This window comes from Salvelinus alpinus, chromosome 38, assembly GCF_045679555.1.
Source record: "Salvelinus alpinus chromosome 38, SLU_Salpinus.1, whole genome shotgun sequence".
Lineage (NCBI taxonomy): Eukaryota > Metazoa > Chordata > Actinopteri > Salmoniformes > Salmonidae > Salvelinus > Salvelinus alpinus.
In genome coordinates this window covers 4838230-4852176 of record NC_092123.1, presented here as the reverse complement: position 1 = coordinate 4852176, position 13947 = coordinate 4838230, and the positions used below count along the sequence as shown (strand labels likewise).

The following is a 13947-nucleotide window of genomic DNA, read 5'->3' as shown; positions in this document are numbered from 1 at the left end:
CAGGGTACAATAACCTGGACCTGTGCATGCAGTGTTCAGCGATATAACACTCCGAATGTTTGTTCAAAGTACCAGTGCTGTTCCATGTACTGATACTGTTTTAAAGTACTGCATGCCTTTGGTTAATGTCCTCTAGAGTTGCTAAGGCTCTGTGATCATACTCTAGTCTAAAAGTGAGGAAGTATCTTCTGACACTTAAGTGTGGACCAAATCTCATTTCTTGATAACCTCGTACCCAATTTCAGAGAACAGATGATAGGAATAATGTATCAATAATGCCATTAGCAAGCAGAGTGCTACAGGATCTGAAGTCATTTGCGCGATGCTTTAGTGGCTCCTTCATGATGATTATGCAGCAGAAATAGAGTATGGGGGCTGTCTGAAACATACAATTAGAGAGACGTTAAAGGGGCAGTCTGGGATTGGTGGATCAATTTTTTAACTTTTAAATAAATTATATGTACCCATTGATTCTTATAAATGCCTCATGAGCTTAGTTCAACTGTCATACCCCATCAGAAACCGACGTATTAGCTTGTTTAACGCCATAGTTTGTAAACAATGAAATGTTAACATACACTGTATAGCCTGAAAACATGGTCGCAACTATGATTTTGGTATCATGTATGGTCAGTCCTTAGCACCAAAGTGACTTACAGTCATGCGTGCATACATTTTACGTATGGTTGGCCCCGGGAATTTAACCAACAACCCTGGCGGTGTAAGCTCCGTGTTCTACCAACTGAGCCATACAGGATCACAAAGGCTCTATACCACAGTAATTACCAGTAGAATAACCCATATAGTGTATTGTTCAGTAGCAGACCAGTATGTTAGCAGATGTGGAGTGCCTACCACTTTCTCACTTTGGGAGGTACTATTTAAATGCATAATACCTACACACCTGACATTTTTCCTTTGAAAGTGGCTAGAGAGAGAGAGAGAGAGCGCAAGAGAGAGAAAGAAAGAAAGAAAGAGAGAAATAGAGAGACAGAGATAGACAGAGGCGGATAGAGGCAGTGAGAATGAGAGAAGCTCCATAAAAATACATTTATCCCCAGAGAGTCCGGTCTCCTGATGAAAAAGGAGGGAGGCCCACGGGCACATGGCCCTGTGATTAAATTGTCAGGTCGGCGGGTGCAGTGAAGGACAGAGAGTAATAGAACCACAGAGGGAACACCGATAAAGAAGATGGCTGCCGTTCAGCAAAACCCCAGAGATCTCTGCAATGAATAAAAGCAAAAGGGGGAGAATGCTGCTGTTCCTCAGAGCGAGAAAAACACACACACACACACACACACACACACACACACACACACACACACACACACACACACACACACACACACACACACACACACACACACACACACACACACACACACACACACACACACACACACACACACACACACACAGCAAACCGGTAATACTTAAAACTGTCCCCTTTAATGTACCAATAAATCAAGGAAAGGGACAGATTGATCCTACACTCTAACTACCTCCAATGTTGCTTTATGACAGTACTAGCTACTGGTGCACATGGTTTATATTTCTTGTAAAGGAAAATACATTTCTGCATGGACAACAGATTAAGCATGTGCAAATGTATTGTCTCCATAAAGAGACCTTTCTTTAGGACATAACGTATAGTATATTTAACATGAGACATTCAATTCAACTCCTTCCACGGTTAAAATGTCACTCACAGCTGGAGGCTGTGAGTGAATGTACACAATTATTCAATGAGTTATTTGGGGTTGGTGGTGTCCAAGGGGCAAGTAGAGGACACATTTTTGAATTTCTACTAGGGGAAGCTATTTTGGCTCAGAGCACAACAAGACCAGCCAAGTCCCATTCGTTATATACTGTAGCCAACTCTTCTACCATTGTCACACCATGCGTGTTTTGGAGGAGGAGTTCATTGGCCAAAGCACAAACAGACTGGAGCACCAAGCTACAATGAGGCAATCCAAAATTCTATCAAATAATATTCTGCTCTGTCCTGGGAGGTGGTTTGGCCAGAACGTAATTACAAATAATTAATAGACTGAAAAAGAATCCCAAACAGACATAATGTTTGACTAAAACATAATTATTTAAAACCTTGCTTACATTTGAATATGATCACGTGTCTCTCCATTAAACGTGGGAACACATAAATAATTATGTTTTAGTTCCCATACTTGGGAACATATTTATTTAATTAAAATCACTTGGAGCTGATTTCCTGGCTTTTTTACAGTCTTTATGTCCAACAATAAAAATTCGAAATATTCTCAGAAAACTTGTGGGGCCAGTTGGGGAACCCTGCCTTAATCTGTCTGTTGTAATCCAGGGATCACCACTGTGCTCACCATGACCACCATCAACACCCATCTGAGAGAGACGCTCCCCAAGATCCCCTACGTCAAGGCCATCGACATGTACCTGATGGGCTGCTTCGTCATGGTCTTCCTGGCCCTGCTGGAGTACGCCTTCGTCAACTACATCTTCTTCGGCCGAGGACCACAAATGCAGAAGAAGCTGGCAGAGAAAGCCGAGAGGGCCAACAACGAGAGGGCGGCCAAATACGACACCAATCGGGTAAGTCTTCATGAAGATCTCTGTCGAGATGCTCTAACTTCTTAAAAGTTCTTCCAAGTTTCTTGGGTTTCAGGTTAAGAAGTTATCGGGTGTTATCTTTGCGGTCCGCACACTCATGCGACGGCAGATTCAGAAACTCTATAAATATGGTGTTGTGTTTCTTGTGGTTAGTCTCCTCAGGAAGGAGGTAAAACGTCATCTCTTAAGCTGACTAAGCAGCCTAATAGAGCAAAAACGCTCCGTGTCTCACAGTCGGTGAGTCTTGACCAGCGGACACGTCTTTTTTCACTATCTGTCTGACTTGTCTGTCACCATTGACTGACATTACATGTTTCATGTCCGCATGAGAATTGAATGAGTCTGTACGTGTCGCTTGTTACCCAAGTTGTCATTGTCCTTTGTTCAACTTCTGGTTTGACGTTTGCACGTCCAATGCAAGTCTGCAAGCCCGCTAATGTCTATGTTCCATAGTGTCGCTACAAAAAAAAGATATTGTGCTGTGATGTCCATTCAAACGTTCCTTCAAAGTGCCTTGTTCTCATTCCTGCATAGTCTCATATCTTGATTCTCCAATGTATGTCATTCGTCTAAATGGGTTTATAATGGACATAGTTCCGGTTCTCATCTCACCCGTGAACCTGTCCAGAGCAGGACCATCATGTTGTCGTAGCTCCAGATCAAACATCAATCCTCTACTTCTATCTCCAGGCGGAGTCCCACGGTAATATCCTGCTGACCACCCTGGAGATCCACAACGAGGTGGCAGGAAATGAGGTCACCACCAGCCTGGCGGACAGCAGGAACTCCTCCGTCATGGGATTTGACAACACCAGCACAGGTACCGGCGTCCAGTGCAGGAAGGCGAGCCGGGCCTCGGTTCCTCGCCACAGCTTTGACAGGCACGCCCAGCTCAAGAGGCACAAACTGCGGCGGCGCTCGTCGCAGCTCAAAATCAAAATCCCTGACCTGACGGACGTAAACGCCATCGACAGGTGGTCGCGGATTATCTTCCCCTCCGTCTTCTCCCTCTTTAATTTAATCTACTGGATGTATTATGTCAACTGATTGACTGATTTTAGGGTCAGGTGGTGTTAGAATATTTTTTTTCCCTTCGTCATTGTTTTGTCTTTTTTTACGTGACAGGAAATGTTTTGCTATCGAAAAACAAAGGACTGCCTCTATGTAACACGGACAAAATGCTTTGACTTCTTTGTTAAAGTTTTTATATTTGCAGTCATACTCAAATTATGGATTGTGGTGGATTGATAATTCTTAAAACTTTGTACAGAACTATGTAGATAAATACCCATACTGTAGGACTGGGACTGTACACTTCCCAGTCTTTTTGCCCTCTCTGCAGTTTAATAATGGAGATCCTTTATACACAATTCAATATGTGCAATTTGAAAGAAAGAAAAGGTAACACTGACCTTTGTTTTTTTTAACAAACCCAAATAAAATACAAATGTTATGTAATGTATTATGCATATACATAATGAATTGTAATGTATACTTTATAATTATTTACATATTATTTGTCATGAATGCGGATCAATGCAAAAAATATATACTCATGTTTTGTGATGCTTTATCATGTATATATTTTTTGTCTTGGTCAGATAATATCATTTTCAAGTGCACATACAGTATTTGCAAATTTGACAGTGAAGTGGTCCTGTTTATGTATGTCTATGTACAGTGTATTATTATTAGTAGCAGTAGTATTGCTATTATTATTATTATCATTATTATTACATACTGAAGTATACCATTTTAACATAGGTTCAAATTAATGTTGAGGGTTTAATATCTCAGGTTCTGTATTTTGCTAATTGGCAACCATTACGTTTTCAAAATCCTGTCAAACAGTCTTGAAATTGGAATATTGATTGGCAATCTAAACACACTGCACTCAATGAATCTGTCACGGTTCACATCTTTTCTACCTGATATTGTGAATGCTTGACAGGATTTCACTCAGTAAATTGACGACATTCCTTGAAATCAGCTCCATCTTTGATAGCTGTCGAACTCTCCTGCCAACGGCCTAGTGCTATATACTGTATAACATGTCTTTGTGAAATGTTCTGATATTTTTGTAAGGTGTAACGTTGACTAAAGCTACAGTATATTAACTCCCTCTGTTGCGCGCTAGCATTGTAGGAAATAGATTCCCTCTGTTCACAGCATTCCATGGAAATGGGAGGGTTGAGGGTTTGTTTGGTTTGGAGCATTTCACTGATCTTTACTGCTGAAATGACCTCCAACTGTAAATATAATGTATATAACAGATTTGATGTTGTGTGCAAATTTATGTGTGCAAATTTTTATTTGGGGTTGTCGAATTAGTTGTCTGTTTTATAAGACAATGTGAAATACCGATGACATTTCTGTCCTCTTTAAATGCTTGAAAATCTATTGAATGAACATGTCTACTGTTGATCATATTTGTTTTGATTCCTTTCTTCAGGTTTAGAAGCGATGAATGCCATGAGACTATCTATCAAATGCACAGACAATATAAATAATACAACGAAACGCATTGTAAATCAAGGGCATTGCGAACCACTGATAAACACAGTATATCATCCATTTCTATATTTCTATCATCTATTCTGCACAGCTATCATAGAAGCACATGCGACGTGTTAGTCTCTCAGTTTACAACTGATGCATGAATTCTGTTTCTACAGGGCAAGGACAGTGAGCCATAATCATTAGATTGTGACAAAACATCTAACGCATGCCATTAGGAAATGTAATCAAGGAAGTAGCTACCATTTGGTGAAACATTGCCGTTGTTCATATCATGCTGCTCTGGGCGAGAGACAATGCCAAGATGGCACTGTCTCTTGTTTCTCTATGCATGTTATATCGCATGAGTAATGTCGATTTAAAAAAAAAAGAACCTTAACCCTATCATCTTAAACCTGTATCGCAGGTGACAAGTACAGTTCAAGAGATTGTGATAAACTGCCATTCTCTGGTTGGTTACAGAGCAACCAATCATATCATGGGGTCAATGGCTGGGATTCACAACGACAGTCTTCAAATATATAACACATTTATATACGCTTAAAGAATAAATCGTGTGCCCATGTATTTTACCGTTACCAACTTGCAGCCAATTGCTTATAGCAGTGACATGTATCTCTGGTATGTGAATATGCTTTGCTACTTGATCATTAAGCTTGTTGTGTGTTTTGGTTTTGAGTGATATAATGGTAATGTGTGTGGTTACACACGCTGGCCTAGAACAGTTACAGACCCTGGGGTTTCCCTTCTCTACTGTGTAGATGAGGCAGTGTTTGTGTAAGATGACTAATATCCCTTGTTCTTGGTGTAAGATGAGTCATTTCTCTTGTTCTTGGTGTAAGATGAGTCATTTCTCTTGTTCTTGGTGCAAGATGAATAAAATATATTGGTCTTGGTGCAAGATTAATAAAATATATTGGTCTTGGTGCAAGATGAATAAAATATCTTGGTCTTGGTGTAAGATGAATAAAATATCTTGGTCTTGGTGCAAGATGAATACAATATCTTGTTCTTGGTGTAAGATGAGTAATCTTTCCCGAGACGTAAAGACTTGAGTTAGCCCTTCAGAGCTAATGCCTAGTCTTTAGCTCAGAGGGCTGACAGTCATGTGGCGTGCAGGAGACCTGGGTTTGAATCCCAGTCAGTCACATTGGCACATTCAATCGGACACTGTTTCATGCATTAAGAGCACTCATCATTGCTGGCTTCTAATGTTGTCTGGCCCATTATGGAATGTCAACATGTTCCGTTCTGCCATAAATGTATATTTAGGTATAGATATCTGTGTTTATGTTTTTCTCCCTTATTTCTTTAGGTTATAATGTTGCTCTATTAATGAAATAATATCAATTGTATGACAGTAATATCGGGTTTTGCATCCATTCAAATCCATGTTTTCTGTAACACATCTGTTATAACCTATAGCAACAGGATGAACAATGGACAGATTTCAGAGGCGACATTTCTTGTTCCTGATGCATTTCTGTTGAATGATTGAATCTAGACAAAGAGCAATAGTTTATGATTTATATGTCAGGTGAAGATAAACAAATGATTACCAGTATTCCTGGATTGTGATTAAAACTGCATTTATCAATGAATATGTGTGTGTGTGTGTGTGTGTGTGTTGCATGTTCTGATGCCTTACGTGACTTTAAATACACAAAATAGGTGTTCATAGCCATGAACACTGAATATAAATGCATTTGAACTCTCACAGTGTACAACTTCATGTGTACACTGAAAGTGTTACATTTAACACTGTCCCAGTTTAATTTGCTATGTACAATTATGATCTTCGACGGTAATCATGGACTGTAGGTCTGTGCCTCCTACAAATTGGGTATTCATACTCAGGTAGATGTCCAAAAAATGCTTCACACTCTGCCTCTCCACCATCCAGCCACCTAGCTTGATTAAAGCAAGGGCCCTGGGCTGTGACCTACAGTACAAGTCGTCCATTACTCTGAAGTTGGACCCGCCAGACATACTATAATTTTATCAGAGTAAGGAACCATCCACACTTTAGGTCAACCTGCCTGGGGCACAGAAACAACAACACACTTAACCTGCATGGCCGAGGGATTATACTAGTCATGAAGTGCCCCAAAACACAACCCTTTCCCTTGAAAGTTACGGCATCAATGAATCATGTGACTCCAACTCCTGAATTTATCCTTGTTCAGGGGCAGAACGACAGATTTTTTACCTTGTCAGCTCAGGGATTTGATCTAGCAGCCTTTTGGTTACTGGCCCAACGCTCTAACAACTAGGCTTATTGCCACCCCTGTTACTAGTAAGGCCAATAGGGTTTTGTATCCCAAAGTGCAGCCTACTCATCGTGGTTGCCGCCAACAAAACAACACATCTAAGGAGACATTGAGATGTAGCCAATAAAAATCACTCATACAATATAGGCAATATAACACGATGGAGTCATAACTGTTATGATTCTGATTATTACCAGTATCCTTAGGGGGCAAGTGGTGTGATTGTGGGGGTTGCCATAGAGTAGGCCTATGTTGTGTAGGAGGTGTGGTTGATAAATTGGTTGTAATAACGGGCTGAGGGGAAATGATTCTGTATTTCCCGGAGGGGATCTAAACCCAGCATTAGTGTACAGCTGTCAGAAAGGTGACAGAGGCAGCTGTGGAATAATTGTCACACCCTGATCTGTTTCACATGTCTTTGTGATTGTCTCCACCCCCTCCAGGTGTCACCCATCTTCCTCATTATCCCCTGTGTATTTATACCTGTGTTCTCTGTCTGTTGCCAGTTCGTCTTGTTTGTCAAGTCAACCAGCGGTTTTGTCTCAGCTCCTGCTTTTCCCAATCTCTCTTTTTCTCACCTTCCTGGTTTTGACCCTTGCCTGTCCTGACTCTGTACCCGCCTGCCTGACCACTCTGCCTGCCCCTGAGTATGCCTGCCGACCTGTACCTTTGCCCCACCTCTGGTTTACTAACCCCTGCCTGCCTTGACCTGTCTATTTGGATTATTAAACCGTTGTTAATTCGACGTTGTCTGCATCTGGGTCTTACCTTCATACCTGATAATAATGGTGATATTCAGGCTTTGACTGACCAATAGGCACCATTGAACTAATTCTAACTTTTATTACACCAATGATCAACCTCATTTGATCCATTACTATTATGATTCGACAGATATGAATGCACAAATCCCATGACAAAATACAGCCAATCACAAGCACTCTACGTTGTGATTAAACTTTACGTACTATCGGTATAAAATACCTAATATGCAGTGGTTTCAAGAGTTAATCATATACAGTATGCAATATTTATCCACCCTCAGGTACCGTGAGGATCTGGCGACTACATACAGACTGTGGAAATGAATTTCTTCGCAGCCTACCAGTTCTCTCAGGTAAAAAACAATAGTGTATATGAATAATTACAGGGGAAACTGCTGCGGTAGGCAGTCAAACCCCAGGCACCCCCAGCTTCAACAGGGTTGCTCATGATAGATTTGTATACTTTCTTATTTAAAACTTGGACTCCATGGATCTCGATCCCAAAGTTGCATTACGTAACATACCATTATTAAAATCATCTAAAAATAACAGGACTCAGCACTTTGAGCAGGCAGAGGTATGGTAATTTGCCCACCCAGTTTGTTTCATGAAATAATTATCAATACATCCAACCCTGGATGATATTCCTGTAATGTTGAAATTTGGCATACGTTCTTTGAGTCACCTATACGTAGTCTAGGATAGGGCTACCAAATTCTCCCCAAACAGAACACTCTCTCCTCCCTTCTCCCCATACAGTACACTCTCTCCTCCCTTCTCCCCATACGGTACACTCTCTTCTCCTCCCTTCTCCTCACACGGTACACTCTCTTCTCCTCCCTTCTCCTCACACGGTACACTCTCTTCTCCTCCCTTCTCCCCATACAGTACACTCTCTTCTCCTCCCTTCTCCCCATACAGCACACTCTCTCCTCCCTTCTCCCTATACAGTACACTCTCTTCTCCTCCCTTCTCCTCATACAGTACACTCTCTCCTCCTCCCTTCTCCCCATACAGCACACTCTCTCCTCCCTTCTCCCCATACAGTACACTCTCTTCTCCCCCCTTCTCCCCATACAGTACACTCTCTTCTCCTCCCTTCTCCCCATACAGTACACTCTCTTCTCCTCCCTTCTCCCCATACAGTACACTCTCTCCTCCCTTCTCCCCATACAGCACACTCTCTCCTCCCTTCTCCCCATACAGTACACTCTCTTCTCCTCCCTTCTCCCTATACAGTACACTCTCTTCTCCTCCCTTCTCCCCATACAGCACACTCTCTCCTCCCTTCTCCCAATACAGTACACTCTCTTCTCCTCCCTTCTCCCCATACAGTACACTCTCTTCTCCCCATACAATACACTCTCTTCTCCTCCCTTCTCCCCATACAGTAAACTCTCTCCTCCCTTCTCCCCATACAGCACACTCTCTCCTCCCTTCTCCCCATACAGTACACTCTCTCCCACGTTCTCCCCATACAGTACACTCTCTTCTCCTCCCTTCTCCCTATACAGTACACTCTCTTCTCCTCCCTTCTCCCTATACAGTACACTCTCTTCTCCTCCCTTCTCCCTATACAGTACACTCTCTTCTCCTCCCTTCTCCCTATACAGTACACTCTCTTCTCCTCCCTTCTCCCTATACAGTACACTCTCTTCTCCTCCCTTCTCCCTATACAGTACACTCTCTTCTCCTCCCTTCTCCCCATACAGTACACTCTCTTCTCCTCCCTTCTCCCCATACAGTACACTCCTTCCTCCCTTCTCCCTATACAGTACACTCTCTTCTCCTCCCTTCTCCCCATACAGTACACTCTCTTCTCCTCCCTTCTCCCCATACAGTACACTCCTTCCTCCCTTCTCCCCATACAGTACACTCTCTTCTCCTCCCTTCTCCCTATACAGTACACTCTCTTCTCCTCCATTCTCCCCATACAGTACACTCTCTTCTCCTCCCTTCTCCCCATACAGTACACTCTCTCCTCCCTTCTCCCCATACAGCACACTCTCTTCTCCTCCCTTCTCCCCATACAGCACACTCTCTCCTCCCTTCTCCCCATACAGTACACTCTCTCCCACGTTCTCCCCATACAGTACACTCTCTCCCACGTTCTCCCCATACAGTACACTCTCTTCTCCTCCCTTCTCCCTATACAGTACACTCTCTTCTCCTCCCTTCTCCCTATACAGTACACTCTCTTCTCCTCCCTTCTCCCTATACAGTACACTCTCTTCTCCTCCCTTCTCCCTATACAGTACACTCTCTTCTCCTCCCTTCTCCCTATACAGTACACTCTCTTCTCCTCCCTTCTCCCTATACAGTACACTCTCTTCTCCTCCCTTCTCCCTATACAGTACACTCTCTTCTCCTCCCTTCTCCCTATACAGTACACTCTCTTCTCCTCCCTTCTCCCTATACAGTACACTCTCTTCTCCTCCCTTCTCCCCATACAGTACACTCCTTCCTCCCTTCTCCCTATACAGTACACTCTCTTCTCCTCCCTTCTCCCCATACAGTACACTCTCTTCTCCTCCCTTCTCCCCATACAGTACACTCCTTCCTCCCTTCTCCCTATACAGTACACTCTCTTCTCCTCCCTTCTCCCTATACAGTACACTCTCTTCTCCTCCATTCTCCCCATACAGTACACTCTCTTCTCCTCCCTTCTCCCCATACAGTACACTCTCTCCTCCCTTCTCCCCATACAGCACACTCTCTCCTCCCTTCTCCTCATACAGTACACTCTCTCCTCCCTTCTCCCCATACAGTACACTCCTTCCTCACTTCTCCCTATACAGTACACTCTCTTCTCCTCCCTTCTCCCCATACAGTACACTCTCTTCTCCTCCCTTCTCTCCTCCCCATACAGTGCACTCTTCTCCTCCCTTCTCTCCTCCCCATACAGTACACTCTCTTCTCCTCCCTTCTCTCCTCCCCATACAGTACACTCTCTTCTCCTCCCTTCTCTCCTCCCCATACAGTACACTCTCTTCTCCTCCCTTCTCTCCTCCCCATACAGTACACTCTCTTCTCCTCCCTTCTCTCCTCCCCATACAGTACACTCTCTCTTCCTCCCTTCTCTCCTCCACATACAGAGCGAGCACTCTTCTCCTCCCCCCATACAGTGTGCGCTCTCTTCTCCTCCCCCCCATACAGAGCGAGCACTCTTCTCCTCCCCTCATACAGTGCTCGCTCTTCTCCTCCCCCCATACAGTACTCGCTCTTCTCCTCCCCCCATACAGAGCGAGCACTCTTCTCCTCCCCCCATACAGTGCTCACTCTTCTCCTCCCCCCATACAGTGCTCACTCTTCTCCTCCCCCCCATACAGTGCTCACTCTTCTCCTCCCCCCCATACAGAGCGAGCACTCTTCTCCTCCCCACATACAGTGCTCACTCTTCTCCTCCCCCATACAGTACACTCTCTTCTCCTCCCTTCTCCCCATACAGTACACTCCTTCCTCCCTTCTCCCTATACAGTACACTCTCTTCTCCTCCCTTCTCCCTATACAGTACACTTTCTTCTCCTCCCTTCTCCCTATACAGTACACTCTCTTCTCCTCCCTTCTCCCCATACAGTACACTCTCTTCTCCTCCCTTCTCCCCATACAGTACACTCTCTTCTCCTCCCCCCATACAGCGCGAGCACTCTTCTCCTCCCCCCATACAGTGCTCACTCTTCTCCTCCCCCCATACAGTGCTCACTCTTCTCCTCCCCCCATACAGTGCTCACTCTTCTCCTCCCCCCATACAGTGCTCACTCTACTCCTCCCCCCATACAGTGCTCACTCTACTCCTCCCCCCATACAGTGCTCACTCTTCTCCTCCCTCCATACAGTGCTCACTCTTCTCCTCCCTCCATACAGTGCTCACTCTTCTCCTCCCCCCATACAGTGCTCACTCTTCTCCTCCCCACATACAGTGCTCACTCTTCTCCTCCCCCCATACAGTGCTCACTCTTCTCCTCCCCCCATACAGTGCTCACTCTTCTCCTCCCCACATACAGTGCTCACTCTTCTCCTCCCTTCTCCCCATACAGTACACTCTCTTCTCCTCCCTTCTCCCCATACAGTACACTCTCTTCTCCTCCCTTCTCCCTATACAGTACACTCTCTTCTCCTCCCTTCTCCCTATACAGTACACTATCTTCTCCTCCCTTCTCCCCATACAGTACACTCTCTCTCCTCCCTTCTCCCCATACAGTACACTCTCTTCTCCTCCCTTCTCCCCATACAGTACACTCTCTTCTCCTCCCTTCTCCCTTTACAGTACACTCTCTTCTCCTCCCTTCTCCCCATACAGTACACTCTCTTCTCCTCCCTTCTCCCCATACAGTACACTCTCTTCTCCCTTCTCCCCATACAGTACACACTCTCCTCCCTTCTCCCCATACAGTACACGCTCTTCTCCTCCCTTCTCCCCATACAGTACACTCCTTCCTCCCTTCTCCCTATACAGTACACTCTCTTCTCCTCCCTTCTCCCCATACAGTACACTCTCTTCTCCTCCCTTCTCTCCTCCCCATACAGTACACTCTCTTCTCTCCCTTCTCTCCTCCCCATACAGTACACTCTCTTCTCCTCCCTTCTCTCCTCCCCATACAGTACACTCTCTCTTCCTCCCTTCTCTCCTCCCCATACAGTGGTCACTCTTCTCCTCCCCCCATACAGTACACTCTCTTCTCCTCCCTTCTCCCCATACAGTGCGCGCTCTCTTCTCCTCCCCCCATACAGTGCTCGCTCTTCTCCTCCCTCCATACAGAGCGCACGCTTTTCTCCTCCCCCCATACAGCACACTCTCTCCTCCCTTCTCCCCATACAGTACACTCTCTTCTCCTCTCTCACATACAGAGCGAGCGCTCTTATCCTCCCCCCATACAGTGCTCGCTCTTCTCCTCCCTCCCATACAGAGCTCGCTCTTCTCCTCCCTCCCATACAGAGCTCGCTCTTCTCCTCCCTCCCATACAGAGCTCGCTCTTCTCCTCCCTCCCATACAGAACACGCGCTCTTCTCCTCTCCCACATACAGAGCGGACGCTCTTCTCCTCCCCCCATACAGTGCTCGCTCTACTCCTCCCTCCCATACAGAGCTCGCTCTTCTCCTCCCTCCCATACAGAGCTCGCTCTTCTCCTCCCTCCCATACAGAACACGCGCTCTTCTCCTCTCCCACATACAGAGCGGACGCTCTTCTCCTCCCCCCATACAGAGCTCACTCTTCTCCTCCCCCCATACAGAGCGCGCTCTCTTCTCCTCCCCCCATACAGTGCTCGCTCTCTTCTCCTCCCCCCATACAGAGCGAGCACTCTTCTCCTCCCCCCATACAGAGCGAGCACTCTTCTCCTCCCCCCATACAGTGCGCGCGCTCTTCTCCTCCCCACATATAGTGCGCACTCTTCTATTCCCTTCACTTCTCCTCGCTTCTCTCCAACTTCCATGCTAAAATAAAATGGTGTTTCCACTTATGAGAACACTATTAATTTCTGTCTCAACATTTTAATTCCAGATGTTTGTCTTGGACTTCACCTCTCTTTGACCTTGTGATACCACCTCAATACTTCGCGAATAACCCCGCCAACACGAGAAGAGCCAACCCAAATGCCATTACCAGCTGGGTTGCTGTTTCCAAAGCCTGCCAAGTGAACTGAACTCAATTACAAACATGTCTTTGGGGCTTGAGGAAATGGTGCAATTCTCTAACAGTATCCCTTGCAAGACGATGAAACGCCTCCTCCATAGAATGGTCCTATGTTTGTGTACAGTCAGTTTACTTTTCCTGACCATTCACAGCCTTTCCT

At 45.0% G+C, this 13947-nt stretch overlaps 1 protein-coding gene across 4 annotated transcripts in view; it reads left to right on the top strand.

The window, feature by feature from the left end:
- LOC139566413 (gamma-aminobutyric acid receptor subunit beta-3-like) overlaps positions 1-6722 on the top strand; it is a 29598-nt gene extending 22876 nt beyond the window's left edge. For 3 of the 4 annotated variants that reach the window (XM_071387570.1, XM_071387568.1, XM_071387571.1), the window contains 3 exons: positions 2339-2586; positions 2758-2841; positions 3295-6722. In XM_071387570.1, the coding sequence (XP_071243671.1) occupies positions 2339-2586; positions 2758-2841; positions 3295-3651 (689 nt within the window). In that variant the 3' untranslated portion in view covers positions 3652-6722. The remainder of the gene's footprint in view (positions 1-2338; positions 2587-2757; positions 2842-3294) is intronic. The other variant, XM_071387569.1, reaches the window with a different exon arrangement.
- The last annotated feature ends 7225 nt before the right edge of the window (positions 6723-13947 follow it).